Source organism: Plecotus auritus, assembly GCF_963455305.1.
Source record: "Plecotus auritus genome assembly, chromosome: 7".
NCBI lineage: Eukaryota > Metazoa > Chordata > Mammalia > Chiroptera > Vespertilionidae > Plecotus > Plecotus auritus.
The window spans coordinates 173,440,451-173,460,766 of NC_137774.1; the positions used below are offsets into that span (position 1 = coordinate 173,440,451).

Consider the following 20,316-nt stretch of genomic DNA (forward strand, 5'->3'; position numbering starts at 1 on the left):
GTAACAAAGGACTTTTTTCTTCCTTCAGCTACATTTATTTTGCTTACGACCTCTGAGTCACTTGCCTTTTTCCTAAAAGGGATCTACTTTTGCCTATAACATTGCATAGAAATTTCAACTATTACACTAGATATAAATTTCAGTCTAAAGGAACATCTTTATTAAATGGGTTGGCTTCTAAATGAACATGGACTTGGGCGATGAGGAATTCTCAACCAAATGAGGTATTCATATAAATGACTGTGAAAGAGAATTTGGGGAAAGGAAAATGTGGAAACTGATGAAGTTATTAAATTGGAAAGCCCATAGAAACTCTGCAACACACACATCAAAAAGTATTAAGTACTCAAACTCACATCTCACTATGTTCATAACCTGTAATTAACTTCTTGAGATGTGGGTGTTTTAAAAAAAACCCTGAATAGTTATTTTTATACAAGGCCAGATTTATCAAGATAACCTGACCGGAATTACCTGCATAATTTAGAAGACTTCAAGTAGCCTCATCATTTAGACTATTCTCAGATCAAGTAGCCTAATTATACACTCAGGAAGGCGTTTCTTAGGAGAAAATTAAGAGAAAATGAAATAATGAGGAAAAATTTATCATCCTGCCCATATATTTAAAAAAACAAAATTAAACTACAAGTGAGGAACCAGGAAAGAAGTCTAGAATGAACTTACTATTTAAGAGCTATTACAAATTAGGAAAAAATAATGATAATAACCAACACCCCACAACATGTCATAAAAAGAAAACCAATACCTAACCAAAAAAACAAATATTATTTTCTAACTATCCAATAGACAAAAATTATTTCACCATTGCAAAGGTACAAGGAAATGAATGCTCTAACTTCTGGTGAGGTATAATATTTAGGGGAGCAATCAGAACGTTTTAGTGTTCTGACCTGAAACCTACTCCTTACAGGAAACCACAAATGTTGTACAAAGTAATTTGTGTATAGAAATGTTTACTGCAAGCACCTCTACAAGAAAATATGTAACTGAAATACTTAATAACAAAAAACTGAAATGATATAGAGTGGAATACTGTACAATTACTAACGATATTGTAAAACAGATGTGGGAAAATGTGAAATTAAAGTGGATGACAGACCACCACATGCATGACCCAATTTTATTAGTTATGTAGTATCTATACTACTGCTGAGGATACATATATATATCCTTTTTGCTGCAAATAATTCATAAGAGGAGAAATTCAAATATTCTAGTACCTTCTAACAACTGCCTTGTATTTCTTCCTTTTACTATCAATAAGTAATTTATGCCCACTGCTTCTAAAATGTAATTTACAAAATGCTTTCAATGCAAGTATTAATTCATTTGCTTCTCAAAACCTAAGAATTTTTGTTGTACCTTTTTGAGATGAGAAAACAAGATCAGAGGTTGGCTTGTCCAAGGCCTCATTAATTGGTGACTCAGGGACTCAAACCTCGTAAGATGCTTTTTTTCCTCCCAGTCAACCCCTACTTCACCATCGGAAACTACTCTCAAAGCGCCTAATGCTTTGTTTTACTAGTAATGACCCAATAAATTTGTTTAAATTCCAGCTTTGCTAAACCAAAAAAAAAAAAAAGTTTTAATCCAAGAGGGCAGGCCTAACCCTTAAGTGCTCTAAATTTTTAATAATACCAAATAAGCTTTGAACAGAAATTGAGTTCTAGGGATATTTTATTTAGAAAAACAGATACTACTGAAGCCACAAGATTTTAATTTTTTCTTTTAAATGCCACACTAATTAGATGTAAGATAGTCCTGAATAATAAAAGTATTTACACATCGAATACAAAATAAATATAAAATAACTGAAAAATTAGTCATCCAGTGATTCATTTTGCATTCCCACTGTTCACCTTCTGTTTCATTTTTCTCTGTCTTTTGTAAACCCTCTTCTTTCTTGCTTTCAAATCAACTTTTGGCTCTGGTTTTATCCACTGTATTTCTATCGGTTTTTCCTCAGCTGGTATAACAAAAACATCTGCCGTGGGATCATGTGGAAGAATAGTCTTTGGTTCTTTCTTTCTCAGTTTTTGTGCCTCTTTAACTTGCTGTTTCTCCTTATATTTTGCAGCTGTGATGGATCGTATGACACGCCGATGCTAGAAACCAAAAAAAAAAAAAAAAAAAGATGTTTTCGAAATATGAATAAACATTTTACATATGGTGGCAAGAACATAAACTTAGGAACCTATTTCCCTTAAATCCTGGAGGCAATTTTAAAAAAAAGGTAATTTGCAAGACTGTATGCACCAAAACCCAGTCAGTTCCATAGTTAAGATTAGTAATTACGAGACAAAAATTCTTTTGGCCAGAGTTCTGGAACATGGAAGACCACTAAACAAAAACAGCTTACCATGTTTGGTGACTGGTAGTGAGGATTTTCATATAAAGTTGGTCCTCCAAAACTTCCCTGGAAAATCTTTATGAGATTTAAGACGAAGCGAGGTCCTATTTCTACAAGAGCTGCATCTTCTTCTATGATCTTTAATAAAAGAAAACATTCATTTTGGTTTGGGTATACTATTCCTAAAGGTATATTGGCTATAACCTCACTACAAATGTGCCTAAAAAACTGAAAATAAAAATAAGGTAGAGGTTAAACCTGGCAAGTGCCAAATCATCAGCATTCCCTGAAATATATTAGTTACAAGTAGTTATCAGGAGAAAAGATAAAGGCTTTTAAGTATTCTTTTAAAACTGAGTAACTTAAATTTGGTTCATATCCTGCTTCTCACAATGCATGGATCCTTGAAAACCTCTGGTTAAATGTTTTTAAAACTGCGGTTACTGTAACAAAATGTAGAAGCATACTCCAGGGGACCCTTTAAAAATGTAAATCAGTCCCTAAATTGTTTTTGTAAACCTAATCAAATGAAGTTAAAGGTATATAAAAGTATAGTACAGGGTCAAATTTATTTTTGAATGGCTACTGATTGAGGCCACTTCTGAAGTACAAATATTACCACTGCATATTGGTTCAGGTATGTCTGCCCTCAGAGGTTCAGAAGGGAGTATGTTGGGCTCCCTTTGCAAGGTACCTGAAATAACAACCCATGAAGAGCCCGGTCTGCTTCACATGCTGCCTGGAACCTTGGAGGTTCCCACCGCCCCACCGCCCTGCAGATTTATTGTTATCCTGCCAAATTCCCCCTTCAAGGTTTTCAGAATCACCTCTCCTCCTGAATGAGTCACTGTGTGACTCACCTAAGAGTTCTCATTAAATGCCTTCTACAGAGATTGTTTTTCTAAGTCTTAACCCTACCCCAGGGAGATTCTAACTTCGCTTACATTTTACTGTGTCCTTTACAGCACCTAGCACAAATGTAGAGCTCAATTGCTCTGTGGATCTTCAAACTATCTCCTTTTAAAAAAACTAAATACATGGTCAGTATGTAGCGGTATTGTTTGTCCTAATTTATTTCAAAATATAAAAATTAACTAAAGCTAACCTGAAAGTTCCGAAACCATATCCTATTATCCAGAACAGTGAAAGTAAACACGTGGTCCACAAACGGCTGGCTTCTGGGATGGTAGCGTGGCGTACTAAAGATCTAGTGGGTAAAAAAGAATATGTTAGTTCCTTATTCTACGACCCAACCCGTTTCAGTTTTAGATCGCTGAGTTAAGAAAAAGTCCAAAGGAAGATACTGACTTACAAAATATTACCAAAAGTACTTTCTATTTACCTGAATTAAGAGTTCTTTTAACAAAGCATAATGTGGTAATTCATCAAAAGCCTGTAAAAATAAAGTGAGCATATTAGTTGTCAACAGCAAAGAGCTTTGTTTAAAACTGTTTGATGTTCAGTAAACTGACTTATACAACAAACCATGTCCTCGAGAAACCGCCATGCAGAGTGAAAAGTTAGACTGCTTACACTAACTGAAAACTTACAGGGTCAAAGGACAAAAGGGGCCGAGACCCTTTCAAACAGTTTCCAGTCATCTTTAGTTCAGCGAGGGTATGAACTAGAAAAAAATTATATTAACAAGAAAAATAGTTATAATTTTGGCACAATTATTCCAAAAGGTTTTCAATGTTCTCATAAAATTTTAAACGGAGTCAACTTACTATTTTGAACTAGGAATTTAGCAGATGGTCCATGAGGTGAATTTGAAAGCCTGAAAAATAGGAAGGAAGCCTTTTAATTAGAATTTAGAATGTAGCAAATGTTTACTTTGTATTTATAGTTAAAAAGATACTATAATGTGCTAACATTCTTTTTTTTTTTAAGGTTTCACAACTTTTGTGAAATCAAATGAGTTCACTTCATCCCCTGGCCCAGTCTTTTTACAAAAAAAAAAAAAAGACTGAAAGGGGTCTGTAAGAGGTACAAAGAATAAACCATTTAAAAGAACAAGTTCCACAACAATCTTACTTAATACATTCTCTTACCACATATAGAGATCTTGTTTCTTCTTAGCTTCAAAATAGATACATTTATTGCAGTTTTTCATTTCACAAACCTAAATGGAGCAAAGTATAAAGAAATGAAGTAGATAAAATGGGATCTAAAGCAACTCAATGCAATTACCAATATTCTTCAAAAAAACTTAAGCAAATTAATGAGCTACCAAGGTCTGAATCTAGTAATTGTATTTATTCACAGAAAGAACCCTTTCCAATTCCTCTTAGGTATTCTACCCAAGGTAAACTAGATTCTCCGCCTGCCTCTGGTGTAAACATCTCCTCTTTTTGGCCCAGCATTTTCAGTAAACTGGCCTCACTTCTGATTGCTGGGAACCTCTTCTTCTGACCAGTTCATGTACAAGCTACAAAGACTGAAATCGGATGCCCTCGGGATACTGCACACTATAATGAGCCTCACTACTCAGGAAAATACAGTCCTTATAGAACCAAACACATCCTTTACAGTGGTTATCCTGATTTCTCTTTCCTTTTTTTAATTTTAAGATCAAGAAACTTAGGTTTTTTCCTTCATTTGTACTATCATTTTTGTGGTTAGGTTCTGTAAAATCACTCAGGGATTGGTGAAAAACAGAAGTGAACAAAACCTCTTTTAAGATGAATTAAACTTCAACATCTTGAAGGTTTACAAAGTCACACTTGAGAAATATACAAAAGCAATACAGGAATAAAGTCCTGTAGTATTGTAGTAATTCATAAACTACCTGGTGTAGTATTCATAACCAGGGGTCCTCAAACTTTTTAAACAGGGGGCCAGTTTACTGTCCCTCAGACCGTTGGAGGGCCGGACTATAGTTTAAAAAAAAACTATGAACAGATTCCTATGCGCACTGCGGGCCCGGGACGCGTCGGCTGCTAAGCAGGACAGGCAGCGGCACCCGGCAGGCCGGGTAAATGTCCTCGGCGGGCCGCATGTGGCCTGCGGGCCGTAGTTTGAGGACCCCTGCGTCTAAACTTTAAACCTAACAACTTAAAAAGTTCACAGGTTCAATGCTTTTCTTTCTGGTCTTGGAATGAACACAGTGACACTACGTTGACCGTTTTCCAGTCCAACCTCAGCTGCGGGAAAGCCAGGCCCTGCTTTCTCCTCCTGTATTCACCACTATTCTAAGGCTGTGCCCGGCCTGCCGCCCCCCACAGCAGGCAAGCTCCACGGTGACAAGAGGGCTGCTCTGTAGAACAGTTTGCACAGCACTAATGTCATGATCTAGCACAGGTTCAAAAATGTGTGCTGAATGGCTTAAAGGCCTAACTGCTAAAGAAAAGTACCTTTAAACAATTCTTCTAAGTTTTTAAAAATCTGCTTTAAAATGTAAGGTTAGTCTCTTCAACAACTTTGAAAATTTAACCTCATTACTACTTTGTAGTACCTTAAGAGCAAGTACGACATACATCACTTAACACTGGCAAAACGCTTTCTACAATGCGGGGTTTTAAAAATACTTTTATCTTATACATGTTGAATGATAATTCTGTGTGTGTACCCAAGTATGCACTTCTCATCACACTACACATGAGGAAAAAAGAATGAGCTAGAGTCCTTGTCCTCAGGAAATATCAACATGGTGTTGAAACAAGATAAATAGAACGATTAAGAAATAATACAGAAGCACTAAACTATAAGACATAGACAGTGAGTGCTGTAACAATGTAGAAGGTAGATTACTGAAGATTTAATAAAATCTGAGTATCTTTTATAAAGCAATGTAAAAGTCATTGAATAATTGACTTCCTAAATATAGTCTTCCCAGAATACTTTAATTACTTTCTAAAATTACCTCATTAATCACAAATAACTTATCTTTACGATCCATTTTAGTATCTGTAAGAGAAAAAGAAAAAGCAAGTAAATACAAGATTTCTAAGCACCTTCAATCAAATCACACATGCTTTCTAGAAAATTATTTCTAAAGTGTTTTTGTAATCTTCACTTTAATGCAATCTTGTCAAAATTCAAAATGATTAGATCCAAAAACATGACCTCCTGAAAATCTCGATTCTTTTTAAACATGAAAATGAGTAATGAGCCCTGGCCAGGCGGCGGGATTAACTGGAATTCATCCTGTGCACCAAAAGGGAATGTGTTTGACTCGGGCTCAGGGCCCATGCAGGAGGCAACCAACGGATGTTTTTCTCTCACAGCAATGTTTCTCTCTCTCGCACTCTCTCTTTCCTCATTTCTCTCTTAAAAAAAAAAAAAAAAATTAATAGTCCTCGAGAATTATAAACAATGATCTAAGCAGTGTTTCCTGACTTTATGTATTCTGTGAATCCCTTTCAAAAGTAAAAAAATTCTCACAACTGAACACCATGTTCTAGGACTCCAGTTACGAAACACTCGAACTAAAATTTGAAGTAATGAAAATTTATTTTAAATATGAATCACAGTTGCTAAAGGAAACTAACAAATGATTTCATATCATCACAGGAAAAAAGAAAACTAATACCAATTAAAAATTTCTCTTATTAGTTTCAGAGATCTGAAGATGTAGCAGCAGACCCGAGTTCAAGTTCAAGAAACACTGATTTAAAGAAAGACCTAAGTTATTACCTAGATTCTAGAATCAACACAGACACAGAAACAGCTCAATGATGGCTCTGGCAACAGTTTCAAACTTAAAACTAGATGTTCTTCACCTGCCTGTAAGATACCTCAGAGCTACAAAGATTAGCTGGGCACTGAGAAGGGGGTTGAGTGACACGTACAGGTGCCTGAAATCCTGCTCCAGGTCCATTAATCTTTAGATGAGGACAGTGGTTGTTTGTAATTTAATGCAGAAAGCAACACGTGGCAGTCCTGAGTCATTTAAAAGGACAAACCAGGGTGGCTGAGAGCATTACTATGGAGGCATTTCTTCTGGACCTTCAAGAATGTTCCAGGAATCAGGATATTTGTTTAAGAAAGTGAAGAGAATCTATAATAATGAAAGTGTAATATGCTAATTAGACCAAATGTCCTTCCTTCCGGACAAAACCACAGCGGGTGGAGGCGAGGCAGAGGCAGCGGGAGGGGGCCAGAGCCAAGGCCCTTGCATGCATTTCGTGCATTGGGCCTCAGTGTTCAATAAAGTCTGCAAAGAATTCCTGGCAAAATGTTAACTGGAAAAATCTTGGCACTGAAAAAGATACATTTTTTAGAAAGAGTACTGGTTCTTTACCTCACAAGTTTGAAAAACTGATGTGTGACTTGAACTGGAAATATATAAATATGCACGTTTATAAACATAAAATTGTAAGTATGACATAAAGGCACCTGCTTTAGAATGAGGCATCAACATTCTTAAGTCTTGCATTAAATGTCTTGTTCTGAAATTTATCCCTCTGGAAGAAAAGATGAGAATCCGTTCCTTATTTTTCCACTTGCCCTAAAGAAAAATAAAATGTTGAAAGATTTTTAAATCTCAGAGTGAACCTACCTTGTTTGTTTAAAGACAACGCTTCCAAGTAGCAAGCCAAACAATCCTGACCAAAACTTTAAGTCAATCTCTCAGCAGCATTCAGACCTCAACTGCCACCCAGAAATCCTCTCCTTGGCTTCCTTCCCTTTTTGTTTTCCTTCAGTGTCTCCAATTCCTCTTCCTGACTAAAGATTCTTCCTTAGCCTCTTTTACTTCTGCCTCTCCAGGAGAGTTCTCATAATCATTCCCATAGCATGAAGTGTCAACTCTTCAAAACCGTAAAGAGCTCTGTCCGGTCCTACTAATCTCAAATTCAATTCTAGAATACTAAATCTCACATCTGTCAATTCCCGTGTTATTTCTTTTTCTGATGATGTCACCACCATTTCAGTCCCCCAGGCTCTGAATCTTCCTTGCCCTTATTCTTTCATATCACAAGCACTACTAAGTGCTATCAATTTCCTTTGCAACACCTCTTAAATCCTTTCCTACACCCACTGCGCTCCTTCAGATCTTCATAATCCTATTCCTACTGCAAATCTCCTAAATGGCTAGCCTTCGCCCTTCCAACAGACATGGCTAACTAGCACCAGCTTAACCTTAAAGCTCAGTTCCAACCACATCCTACCTCCTAGGTTTTTCTAGACAAAGTCCAAAATGACAGAGCTTTACCAATGAATTCTAAAACACATTTGTATTTTCACCTCATATCGTCCCAAATCAACCCTACACTTTAGCCAATCGGGTTCTACCTTGTTTTATTTTCATTTTTTTGAGAGTACGTTTATTAAAGCTGTGGAATAAAAGAAGGAAGAAGGAAGGGCTTAAGATAGACGAAGCAACGGGAGAGAGAACAGGTGGAAACGCTTTGGCTCTCGAGAAACATTATGGGGAAAATATGAGCCAAGGTGGGGCTACGTGAGCTCACAGCGAGAGTCAGAGAAAAAGGGGGGTTGAGACAGGTTCAGGCGTTAACCGGGGATGAGCTGTTGCTGCCCACTGCTGCCCTGGTTCAAGACCCCTGGGGTCCCTTACAGTTCAGATGTGTGCCTGTGGGGAAGGAAAGTGTGCAGGTGTGCTCCTGGAGAAAGCGCACCTGGTTTAGTTATTTTAATTCTCAGCATTTCCCACACTTCAACACCTCTGATCAGTTTCTTCTCTCTCCCTTGGATAGTTCCCTCTCGTTTCTGAATATCAAAATCCTGCCCTAACTTTGAGATCCAGCTCAAAGGCTAAATAATTCCTTTATGATCCCTTACCCTATTATCCTCGGGGAAAAGTAATCTCTATCTTCTGTCCTTCAATAGCATTTTTCATACCAAGACTCGCTGATATCAGATTTCATATCAGATCACTGCTACTGTCATATTCTTCCTTGGTCCTTACGGAAGAATGAGAGCACTAACATTTACTGAAAATATAGTACATTCTTCACAGAAAGGTGATCACATTTCCTTCCTCTGAATATGCAGATGAGAAAAAGTCCGCAGTTTCACTGTTAATAACAAGGCTAGAATTTAAACTCATCTTTCATTCCTCAGAGCTAATCCCCTTCCTAGTGCTTGCCCCTACACCATATAGGGCCATCCATTTATCACTTACAGGTACTAGACTCTAGTAACTAGAGTATATGCTAAGCTGGGGGGCACAGGAATTAATAAATCAAAAGCACTTGTCTGCACAGTATTCGATCTAGCTGTTCACTTCCTTTTGAATAAAAACCATCAACGTAAATGAATTCTTTCCTGGGTTTCCTTCTAAACTCCCACATTTCAGGAAGAAGGAAGAGGTCCCGTTCTAGTTTTGCAATCCCAAGGCAGGGAAAACCTGACTCGGTACAGTGCGTGACACGTTGGTTGCTGAATGCAAGTCCCTTAGTTACCCCTCGGGAGTTAAAAACCGAACAAGTCAGCGCTGGCCGGGTGGCTCCGCTGATGGAGCATCATCCCGACCCCAAAGGGCTGGCGGTTCCATTCCTGATGGGGATCCGTAAGGGAGCAACGGGTGTTTCCCTCCCATCGATGTTTCTCTCTCCCCCTAAAAACCAACAGAAACATCCTCGGGTGAGGATTTAAAAAAAAAAAGAAATCCAAGTCCCAGTCCCAAGGACAGTACTTGCTTGAGGACCCCGGCATTTGGCTATGGCAGAACATGGGAAGACGAATGACTGTTAAGGGATCTAGCCAACATCTAGAAATAACTTTAAGCGGGGCGGGGGGACTAGAAAACAGAACTGGAACCGAGTGCTCCCCAAGTCGCTTTCCCGCGAGCCCGGGAAGAGCTCGGAAGCCCGCACAGTCGCTCGGCCGGACTGCCTCCCCGGGGGCAGCCTCGTGCACGAGGGTTAGATGGGAACGCGGTGGCCAGTCCGGCCGAGAGAGCTGAAACCCAGCTCCCGCAACACAGAGCAACTCGGAAATCCGCACCGTGGCCGTGGTTAGGTAGGTAACCCCGGGGAAGATGCAGAAAGCCGGCCGCAGGGGAAACCCGGGAGTAGCCCTCTACCTTGCAAACGGGGCCTGGGATGCGATTTCTGTCTTCTTCCTCCGCCTCCTCTGCCTTGTCGCGCTGCTTAGCTGGAGGCCTGGCATCTTTTTCGTTCTTTCTCGGCCTCTTCGCCGGGACCGCTAGGCCTCCACGCCGCTTCCTCTTGGTGGCCGCCATCTTGCCGCGCCGCCTCCGCTCTGGGTCTTCCTTCCGGCACTGCCGCTCGCTCCCCTTTCCCGTCTCTATGGTCCCGCGCGCTCGGCTCTGGGTCCTCCGCCAGCCTTTGGTGCCTTCTTTCCGGTCGCCTCTCTAGGCCTCGCCCAGCTCTATGGTGACGGTGGCCGAGGTGGCCCGGCGATCTGAAAGCAGTGGCGGGAGCTGGTCCACTTCCTCCCCGTTTCCCCGGGAGCTGCACCTCGCCTCCCCGGTGACCCGGCTGGGAAAGGCTCCCAGGCGTCCGGACCCCACCGCGAAGGTACGGTTTCCGCGCCTGGGATCCGGGGATCCCGGGACCAGTCAACAGATGCCTCCTTCCCCCTCTAACCCCCCGCGGCGGGCTGGGGAGTCGAGTTGTGTGGGTCTTCTGAGAAATCGGGGCCCGTCCCCCCCACCCCCCAGTCGCCGGGCGCCGGACAGCTCAGACCAACTCGGTGGGGATCCTTGGCCCCAGTTGGACGTGGCGAAACTGGCCGTAAGAACGGTTACCTTATTGGTTACCTAGTTTCATGATTCACAACTTTTCATGTATTACTGTCCTCTTACTAAAGACCAGGGAGCCGCCCGTCACGTCCCCAAAGTCACAGAGGCAGTTGGGTGGCAGAGGTGGGGTGCAGCCCCTGCTCGGCCAAGTTCCTCGCCCACGCCGCCGCGGCGCAGGCCGGGGCGCGGGGAGTCTCGCCGGCGTTGACTGACGGTCTTGTCGGATCTGCCAGGCGTGTGCTGCGTGGCCCGCGGGAGCAGGTGCGGCGGACGATGCCCCTCGTCAACCAGCGGGCCCCAGACGAGAGTGGCTACAGCCTGGTGGCCAGCCTCGACAACGTGAGGAATCTCTCCACCGTCCTCAAGGCCATTCATTTCCGAGAACACGCCACCTGTTTCGCTACTAAAAATGGAATCAAGGTGACGGTGGAAAATGCAAAGTGTGTGCAAGCAAATGCTTTTATCCAGGTAGGTCAGTAGACAACTGTAAGCCAGTGACATGGATATTCCGCACCCAGTGTAATGAATTCCAAGGCTTTAGTAGACGTCATTTAAGTTAGAAAACAGCAGGTCGTTTGTTTTTTGTTTTTGTTTTTTCTCTCCGTAACAAATTCTTTCCCCGTGTTTTAGAGAGAGAATGGTTAAGACTAAAAATGTCCCAAGACTTAAGAGTCCAAGCACTCTTGTGAGTGTTTTATATATTTAACTCATCTAATCCTCACAATAGTCCTATGAGGGAGGCTGTTATTCCCATTTTCCGTAAGTGGAAACTGAGGCACGGTTTATGTGATTGGCCAACTGTCCCATGGCTTGCAAGTGGCTGAGTTGGGATGGGAACCCGGAACATTTGTTTTCAGAGTATGTGCTCTTTACCGCCACCTCCCTTATTAGAAAATAGTTTTCCCTTTATTGGTTATAATGTATTTGTTCTTACAAAGTTATATCTGTATGGTTCAAATTTCAGATTTAATTTAGCATGTTTTTGAACACCTAAGTGCATAGTATGACTTCAGGGATAAATGAGACATGGTTCTTGTTCTCAAAAGAAATTGAAAACTATCACTCATGCATTATCAGATTGGCAATTTTCCAGGTGACCTTAGCTGTATTGATGGCTCCAAAAAGGAGACTGGAGAATCACGTGGGGGATAGTTTAGATCCAAGAAACTAGATGAAGAGCCCTACATAAAGTTTTGCGTGGACCTAAATCCCCATTATACCATTAACTATTGACTAGTGTTATTCTTTTTTAAAAAATATATATATTTTTATTGATTTCAGAGAAGAAGGGAGAGGGAGAGAGATAGAAACATCAATGATGAGAGAGGATCATTGATCGGCTGCCTCCTGCACGCCCCCTGCTGGGGATTCAGCCCGAAACCCAGGTATGTGCCCTTGATGGGAATGAACCTGGGACCCTTCAGTCCACAGGCGGATGCTCTATCCACTGAGCCAAACCAGCTAGGGCTTGACTAGTGTTATTCTAATGGATGATAGTTGAAAAAGCTTAAGATGTGTTGATTGATGATCAGAAATTATTTCCATGGGGTTAGCATAATATTGTTTTTTTTTAAACATAAAAGTGAAATCTAGAACCTTATGTGTGAGGTCTCATTCTTAAGTATACTTATTTTTTCATGTTTACTTTTCTTCATAGGCTGGAATATTTCAAGAGTTTAAAGTTCAGGAAGAGCCTGTTACTTTCCGAATTAATTTAACTGTCCTTTTAGACTGCTTATCTATTTTTGGATCAAGTCCTATGCCAGGTGAACCATTTAATTATTATTATAATAAATAACTATTTTTCTGGACATAGAATGGCCAGAAAAAGACAGGAAACGTTATTAGAATATAAGTACTTGTGGGGAGCGGCTATAGGGTCAAGCCTCGGACTGACCTGTGGCAGGGCCACAAACAAGTCCCAGCTTGTAGGGCAGAGCCCTCGTAGCATAATTAAGCTTTACCTTAGTCTTCCCTTGCTCCTTCCTGGGTAGCTAATGGGCTGTGGGAGGTGCAGCAGGTGCTGCCAAAACAAGGTGAACTCACAAGAACATTGTAAACATGTTGGCCACTTCCCGTGTTCTGCTTTGTGTGCTCTGACTATAAAATAACGCTTGGGCTTGCAGGCTCGTCTCTCTGTGTCCTCATCCAGTCTCGAGAGATCCACCTAGCCCCAGCTGTATTCTCTTTGTCTCTCTGTCTTTACTTCTTCACCGCCCCTCCTCAGGCTCACCGAACCTGGCCGTGCTGGACGCTGTTCAAGTACTATCAACATTGCTTTAGAAAATGAATTGCCAATTCATTTTTCAATGGTCACAATCATGGATTCTGACTTTTTATAGTATTAATAGAAAGTGCTTATGGTTCTTTTCATATTTGCAAAGTTTTTACACTCATCTTTTTTCAACTTACAAAGTTGAAATTTGAACTGGTGCTCACTTCAGCAGCACATATATTAAATTTGAACTAACCAAAAGAAGACTTGAACTTGTCTTAATTGTCTTTAACATTTGTGAAATATGTTTTATTTGCTTCTTTTCCCTAACTTGTCCAGAATTATAGTTAGTGGTAGAGAAAAATAGAAACCAATTCTCCTCAGTTTACTGCCTTCAAAATTTTTTCCCTTTTTTCCCATTAACTCCTGTGTATAAATTGTCTATTTTCCTAAATGCTTTCCTTTAAAATATTTATGTTTTATTTGTTTAGGGATTTTTTATGAATAGGGAATTTCGTTGCTATGGATATACTAGTAAAACTACAAGGAGTCCCCAGAAGAATGATTTTATTTCATAAGAAAGGAATTGAGATTAGCTGGGGAAAATTCAGTTATGATTCTCTAGAAAATCTACTTTAATTTTATACTGAAACTTCCATTGTTATTAGTTATACATTTTCTTTTCTTTTTTTAATCCTCACCCGAGGATATTTTTCCATTGAATTTTAGAGAGAGGGAAAGACAGAGAGCAATATCGATGTGAGAGAAACACATCGATTGGTTGCCCCCTACACGAGCCCTGACCAGGGCCAGGACAGCGGAGGAACCTGCAACCTAGGTATGTGCCCTTGACCGGAATTGAACCCGGGACCCTTTCGTCCACAGGCCAAGGCCCAAACTGGCTAGGGCATTAATTATATTTTTTAATGCAGCTGGTTTTTCATAAAAGCATCTGCCTTCCCCCTTCCTCACTGTGGCCCTCCATCTTTCAGGAAGGGAGAGGAGCTAGAATGTCCTGTCATACTCCTCTGCCTGTCTAATGGTTTGCAGTCTTGAAACCCTAACCACCATTAACCATCCTCTCTTTTTCTCCCAATTTGATCTTAAAATTTGGGAAAATGTAAAGAATGTCTCCCAAAAGAAAAGATTGGAAGGATCCTTAAAGTCAAACTCGCGGCCCGTGAGCTGAGAGTTTGACATGCTTGCTTATAGTGAATACACTGGCATTATAGTACAGATAATGTCAAAGCAGTCCACTGTTGTACAAATTAGACCTTCGAGAAACAGCATGGTCTATTCTGCAACCACTATGACTTGCAGTATCAGACCATGTACTCGCCGTCCTGAAATGGTGTGTACATATAATCTATAAGGTATTTCGGAGGTGTTTTGCCAAGCTGGAAAAGGATTTCAGAGTTACATTACATTTTGTTCCCAGTTTTCTTGAGTTCTATTTGGAATTCCCTGGTGACAGTATGTACATCAGGGAAGATGTGATCCTTTCTTATATAGAGAGACATACATTTATGCTAGAAATTGGGCAGGATAAAGTGTTCTTGAGGAGCTTTATGTGACATTTGACGAAAACCTGAACCCAGAGGTATACAGCTAAGTCCAAAGTGTGATGCCTTTCCATTGCAGGGAATTTAACTGCACTTCGAATGTGTTACCAAGGTTATGGCTGCCCCTTGATGCTGTTTCTGGAAGAAGGAGGAGTGGTGACAGTCTGTAAAATCAATACCCAGGAGCCTGAGGAAACTCTGGATTTTGATTTCTGCAGCACCAATGTAATTAATAAAATTATTCTGCAGTCAGAGGGGCTCCGTGAAGCATTTTCCGAATTGGATATGACGAGTGAGATCCTGCAGATCACCATGTCTCCTGACAAGCCTTATTTCAGGTACTAAAAGGCAGTGCACTTACAGCCAATGTCCTTTACTGCATCTTCCTATTTACACATTGGCTAAGGATGCAGAGAGTGTTATGCATCCTTACATAGAGTGTTATCCAGGGTCCTAGAATTTTCAGAACTTTAGCGAGCTTTTACTCTACTCTGACACTTTTATTAATCAGAACACTTAAGATCAGGAAAATTAATTCACTAGTTAATCTTCATAGCTGCATAGTTAGGCAATGTTGGTTTCTAGATGAGTAGCTCAGTCTCCTAATTCAAAAACTAGTGGTCTTTTCATTGTTGTACTACTTAAATAAACTGTTGTAGAAATAATGTCAGAATATTAATGAGTAAAGGGTTTTAAATATCTACTTTAGAAGAACTAAAAGCCCCTCTCATGGCATTAGGCAGTTAAATATTTGGCTCAAGTTCTGTTAAAATATCAACCGAATGGAAATCAGTGGAACCCTACTTAAACAGTGATGAGAATTAAAATCCCAGGCACTTAAGCAGAGTATTTGAGAGGGTCCCCACCTGTATGACCTCTCTCGGCATGGGTAGCCGGAAGGCTCCTGGTTGTCTTTCAGCTCCACTGAGGGAAATGATTCCGTGGTGGGGAACTGAATGGCTTCTGAAGGAAGTGTCTTCTTTATTTGGATCCTGATGTGGCTTACTGCTGGACCAATGAATCAATGACTTCCTCCTTTTCTACTATAGGTTATCTACTTTTGGGAATGCAGGAAGCTCCCACCTGGACTATCCCAAAGATTCTGATTTGATGGAGTCCTTTAACTGTAATGAAACCCAAGTTAACAGGTCAGTTCTGGTGATGAAGATGCGGTTAAATACCAAATTTCTATTAAATAAATTTAAAAAATTTTTAAGACTTTTAATCTGTTGAAAAAAAGTAGCATTTTTAAAAAAATGAACAGTAGGTTCTGGGTTTACTTGGGGATTTGGGGTTATAGTGGATGAAATTCTTTTTAACGAAGAGAAAATGTTAGCAAGTTGACTAAGTATTGGATTTTATTGGATTTGCTACGTGGTACGTGCTGGCTAACTTGTTCTTGGAGTTCTGAGCGCCGTTGGACGTGTGTCCAAATAACAGCTATTTATTTACTCTTCTACAGATACAAGATTTCTTTGCTGAAGCCCTCTACAAAGGCATTGGTCCTGTCGTGCAAGGTGTCTATTCGGACAGATAATCGAGGATTCCTCTCATTACAGTATATGATTAGGAATGAAGATGGACAGATATGTTTTGTGGAGTATTACTGCTGCCCTGATGAAGAAGTTCCTGATTCAGAATCTTAAGTATGACAATGCTCTGTGACATTTATGTCTATATTCACGATAGGTCTCGTTCTCATTCTTAAGATTGGTACTGGATTTCCCAAACGCAAGAGGCATGGAGGAGACTGGAGCAAGATCCCTGTGCCCTAAGTCACTGTGTAAGTAGATGTTTTCGTGTAGTCACAGATGACCCAGTACTGGACTATCCTGTGGTCCTGGTTTTTTGAACTCAGGAATTATTATGAGCCATGATGAATAAATTATATATTCTATTTAAGTAGGACATTTCAAAAGTCTGAAATTTTAAAGTTTGATGGAGCCATATGTGAAATGTTCTTTTATTTATTAGAAATGTTCTTTTACTGCCAAAACCGGTTTGGCTCAGTGGAAGAGCGTCAGCCTGCGGACTGAGGGGTCCCGGGTTCGATTCCGGTCAAGGGCATGTAGCTTGGTTGCGGGCACATCCCCAGTGGGAGGTGTGCAGGAGGCAGCTGATCGATGTTTCTCTCTCATCGATGTTTCTGACTATCTATCACTCTTCCTTCCTCTCTGTAAAAAATCAATAAAATATATTTAAAAAAAAAAAAAAAAAAGAAATGTTCTTTTACTATTAGAAAAGCAAAGGCATATGGGTATTGCTTATTAGTTGGAATTCTGGAGAATATATCTTCAAGCAGTGGTTCTTAAAGGGCTGTGCCCAGACCAGCACCATCAGCATCACCTAGAAACTTGTCAAAAAGTCTGCGAGTGGGCCAGCAAAGCAGCCCCCTAACTCGGGAAATTCTGATGTATGCCAAAGTTTGAGAGCCACTGTGTGAAAGGATACTTTAAAGAAAAAAAAAGGCATTTGATTGCATTGAAGTGGCTGTTTTTCTATGTGATTTCTTCACAAACTTTCTGAAACTTGGGCATCACCAAACAAGTCTGAATATATGATTTATTTTTAAAGTATTCATTTTGAAGAAATGAAAAAGATATAAAAGTCTTCAGAGTTATAGATTTTCTTGTTCTCCAAACTGTCCAGTGTAGTGAGTCCTGCAGTAAGTACTTATTAATTCCTTCTATTTCCCTATAAGAGTTTCTAAATTAAACCAAAGTGGAGAAAGCCATTGAGTGATTTTGTTTTTCTTGGGTAATTCACAATGAAATAATTTTGTGGATGTAGATATTTAATAAAGTATAATACTAAAATTATCTGACCTGTTTTCTAGTAGGAAAAAATACATATCTAAAATGAAGTTTCTGTACTAGGTGACAACAGCTTCCTGTCTGCAGGTGGGAAGGCACCATTGATTGGCCTTTTGGGTGGGATGGTTCTTCATGGGGAAAAACTCATCCCACTGCAGGATTCATCTAGCCTCCCTCGTCCTGACCTACTAAGGCTGTCATTGTGACCACACTCCCCCCAAGTAAAAGTGGCCCCTACTATTGATGGTTGAGGACCACTAAATATTCACCACAACTGGAGGGTATATTTGGAATGCCGTCCTGTAAAATGGGCCACACAGCCACTGGGAGATTGGTTTGGAGAGAATTGGAGCCAAGTACTTCAGAGAAAGGCCCCCCTGGACAGCTGTAAGCACTGTTCCCGGACACATTCCCAGCCCGTGTGTCGAGCCCAGGGTGAGTACCCACCAGCTAACATGTCTCCCAGGCAACCTCAGGATGCCTGGCTGGTAGGCACAAAAGAAATTGGAGTTTTGTAAAGTATAGTATGTGTTCAAGAAGGAAGTGAACACATAAATGTCCAAATATTTTTTGGTTAGATAAACAACAAGAACAGAGCAAATTAAAACATAATTCACGTGCCTGGGTTGCGGGTGTGCAGGAGGCAGCTAATCAATGACACTCATCATTGGTGTTTCTGTCTCTCTCTCTCCCTTCCTCTCTGAAATCAATAAATAAATAAACATAATTATGAAACTATTTCATCAGTTAACATGTCAAGGACTACAGCTTCCCTTTAAATTGAAAACCACAGTTATTTTTTATTTTTGTTCACTGGTATGTCACTAGAAAGGTGCCCAGCATATAACAGGCATTCAGTAAATATAAGATGAAAGAACCTCCACTTTCAGATTATTGGTTAGCATCTTATTAGTCACTATTTAATTCCCATTATTTAGCTCTGAATTTATTTTGATCTAATGTGTTTTTTTAAAGCTGAACCTATGAAGAATCTTATATAATAAAGAGGTAATATGCAAATTGACTATCACTCCAACACACAAGATGGCCGCCCCATGTGGACACAAGATGGCTGGCAGGGGAGGGCAGTTGTGGGCAACCAGGCCTGCAGGGGAGGACAGTTGGGAGGGACCCAGGCCTGTAGGGGAGGGCAGTTAGGGGTGACCGGGCCTGCAGGGGAGGGCAGTTGGGGGAGACCAGGCCTGCAGGGGAGGGCAGTTGGGGGGAACCAGGCCTGCAAGGGAGGGCAGTTAGGGGTGACCAGGCCAGCAGGAGAGGGCAGTTGGGGGCGACCAGCCCTGCAGGGGAGGGCAGTTGGGGGAAACCAGGCCTGCAGGAGAGGGCAGTTAGGAGCGACCAGGCCAGCAGGGGAGGGCAGTTAGGGGCAATCGGGGGCTGCAGTTAGGCGTCGATCATGCTGGCAGGGGAGTGGTTAGGGGGTGATCAGGCTGGCAGGCAGAAGCAGTTAGGGGCCACCGGGATCGGCCTAAATGGGCAGTTGGACATCCCTCAAGGGGTCCCAGATTGGAGAGGGTGCAGGCTTGTCTGAGGGACACACCACCCGGCTCCCTGTGCACAAATTTCATGCACCAGGCCTCTAGTTTAAAATATAAACTGGTTTAATAAGAGATTGGCATTTTTGCACATTTAAGACTTATTTTAGCTGCATCTATCTTTAGCTATTTAGAATTCAGAAGCTAATGAATTTGATTCTTTTTTAAATCGCTAACATTGAGGTACTACTGATGTAATAAAGAATTTCCTACTTAGGTGTGTTCTTTGTGACCTAGGAATTGGCTAGGTTAACCTGGTTCTGGTTCCTATGAAAGAGCACTAGGGGGAGCGCTTCCTCAGTCCGAGCAGAACGCTCTGTGACTACAAATTCGCATCAGATAGAGAAGAACATAATCTTACTTGGAAGACCTTTAGCTTTGCCTTTTGGAAATCTATTTCACTTCCATTTCAGTAAAATTGTGCTTATCATGAATGGATCAGTACTGTTTTCCATTTTTAATATGTTTATTCCCTATTTGATAATGTACTTCCACCCAAATCCTATATAATAAAAGGTTAATGTGCAAATTGTCCCCTCGACTAGGAGTTCGACCAAGGAGCGGGGCCGACAGGCCAACTGCCCACGGCTCCTCCCCCAGGGCCAGCGGGCTGGCCAGATCCCCAACCTGTGCACAGATTCGTGCACTGGACCTCTAGTAGGTAAAATGATTCAAAATAATAAAAATCATTTGTTAAATTCTACTTTTTATAATAAAAATGAGTCTGTAACACAATCATAAGAAGGCCTGGGATTTCTGTGGTGTCATCAAGTAGTCCTAGGAGGTGTTAGTCAGAGTGACTGCCCAGCACGTCCTCCCTGCACCCCTTCCCTGTCCCACCCCCACACTGCCTGTGCCTGCCTCTTCCCTGTCCTGCCTCCACACAGCCTGTGCCTGCCCCCTGCCCAGAAACAAAACCTTTGGGGTCCTGAGGAATTGGGAAATTGCATAGTCTCCTTTTCCCAGTTATGTGTGGGATGGTGTTTTATACCGTGCCGGCTTACATGCGCCCCCGCAGCAGTTGGCAGCTCTGCCGTGGACTTCCCGCTCCAGGACTGGACGGCTGTGTTCTGACCAGAAATGCCACGGGCAGCTGCCCCAGGTGCTCCTGGTGCCATGTATCAGTCACCGCCA

General features: G+C 41.2%; 2 protein-coding genes across 5 annotated transcripts; one reads left to right on the top strand and one right to left on the bottom strand.

Moving 5' to 3' along the window:
- Positions 1–1,680: 1,680 nt before the first annotated feature.
- BRIX1 (biogenesis of ribosomes BRX1) lies at positions 1,681–10,578 on the bottom strand. Its single transcript, XM_080680798.1, has 10 exons — positions 10,359–10,578; positions 7,709–7,820; positions 6,234–6,277; positions 4,423–4,493; positions 4,099–4,148; positions 3,922–3,995; positions 3,714–3,764; positions 3,477–3,578; positions 2,381–2,509; positions 1,681–2,126 (listed from the first exon to the last, which is right to left on the bottom strand). Exons 1-10 carry the CDS (start codon positions 10,515–10,517, stop codon positions 1,857–1,859), a joined length of 1,062 nt encoding a protein of 353 aa, XP_080536924.1. The 5' UTR covers positions 10,518–10,578; the 3' UTR covers positions 1,681–1,856.
- Positions 10,579–10,664: 86 nt separating this feature from the next.
- RAD1 (RAD1 checkpoint DNA exonuclease) lies at positions 10,665–17,628 on the top strand. Of its 4 annotated transcripts, none has more exons than XR_013961235.1 (7): positions 10,665–10,815; positions 11,273–11,507; positions 12,697–12,805; positions 14,896–15,154; positions 15,866–15,964; positions 16,279–16,794; positions 17,036–17,627. XR_013961235.1 is itself a non-coding variant. In XM_080680799.1 (6 exons), exons 2-6 carry the CDS (start codon positions 11,313–11,315, stop codon positions 16,460–16,462), a joined length of 846 nt encoding a protein of 281 aa, XP_080536925.1. In that variant the 5' UTR covers positions 10,674–10,815; positions 11,273–11,312; the 3' UTR covers positions 16,463–17,016. The 4 variants fall into 4 exon arrangements, 2 of the variants coding, with proteins under 2 accessions (XP_080536925.1, XP_080536926.1); XR_013961236.1 differs by having other exon boundaries at positions 10,669–10,815; positions 14,929–15,154; positions 17,036–17,628; XM_080680799.1 differs by lacking the exon at positions 17,036–17,627 and having other exon boundaries at positions 10,674–10,815; positions 16,279–17,016.
- The last annotated feature ends 2,688 nt before the right edge of the window (positions 17,629–20,316 follow it).

Bases quoted from the DNA above. Each gene is read 5' to 3' on its own strand.
- BRIX1 (XM_080680798.1), bottom strand. From the start codon at position 10,517: ATGGCGGCCACCAAGAGGAAGCGGCGTGGAGGCCTAGCGGTCCCGGCG. The intron at 4,494-6,233 runs GTAATTTTAGAA...TGCTCCATTTAG, and splicing joins AGTTATTTGTGATTAATGAG to GTTTGTGAAATGAAAAACTG. The intron at 3,765-3,921 runs GTAAGTTTTCAG...TTATTTTTACAG, and splicing joins CCCTTTTGTCCTTTGACCCT to GCTTTTGATGAATTACCACA.
- RAD1 (XM_080680799.1), top strand. From the start codon at position 11,313: ATGCCCCTCGTCAACCAGCGGGCCCCAGACGAGAGTGGCTACAGCCTG. The intron at 12,806-14,895 runs GTGAACCATTTA...TTTCCATTGCAG, and splicing joins TGGATCAAGTCCTATGCCAG to GGAATTTAACTGCACTTCGA. The intron at 15,155-15,865 runs GTACTAAAAGGC...TTTCTACTATAG, and splicing joins CCTGACAAGCCTTATTTCAG to GTTATCTACTTTTGGGAATG.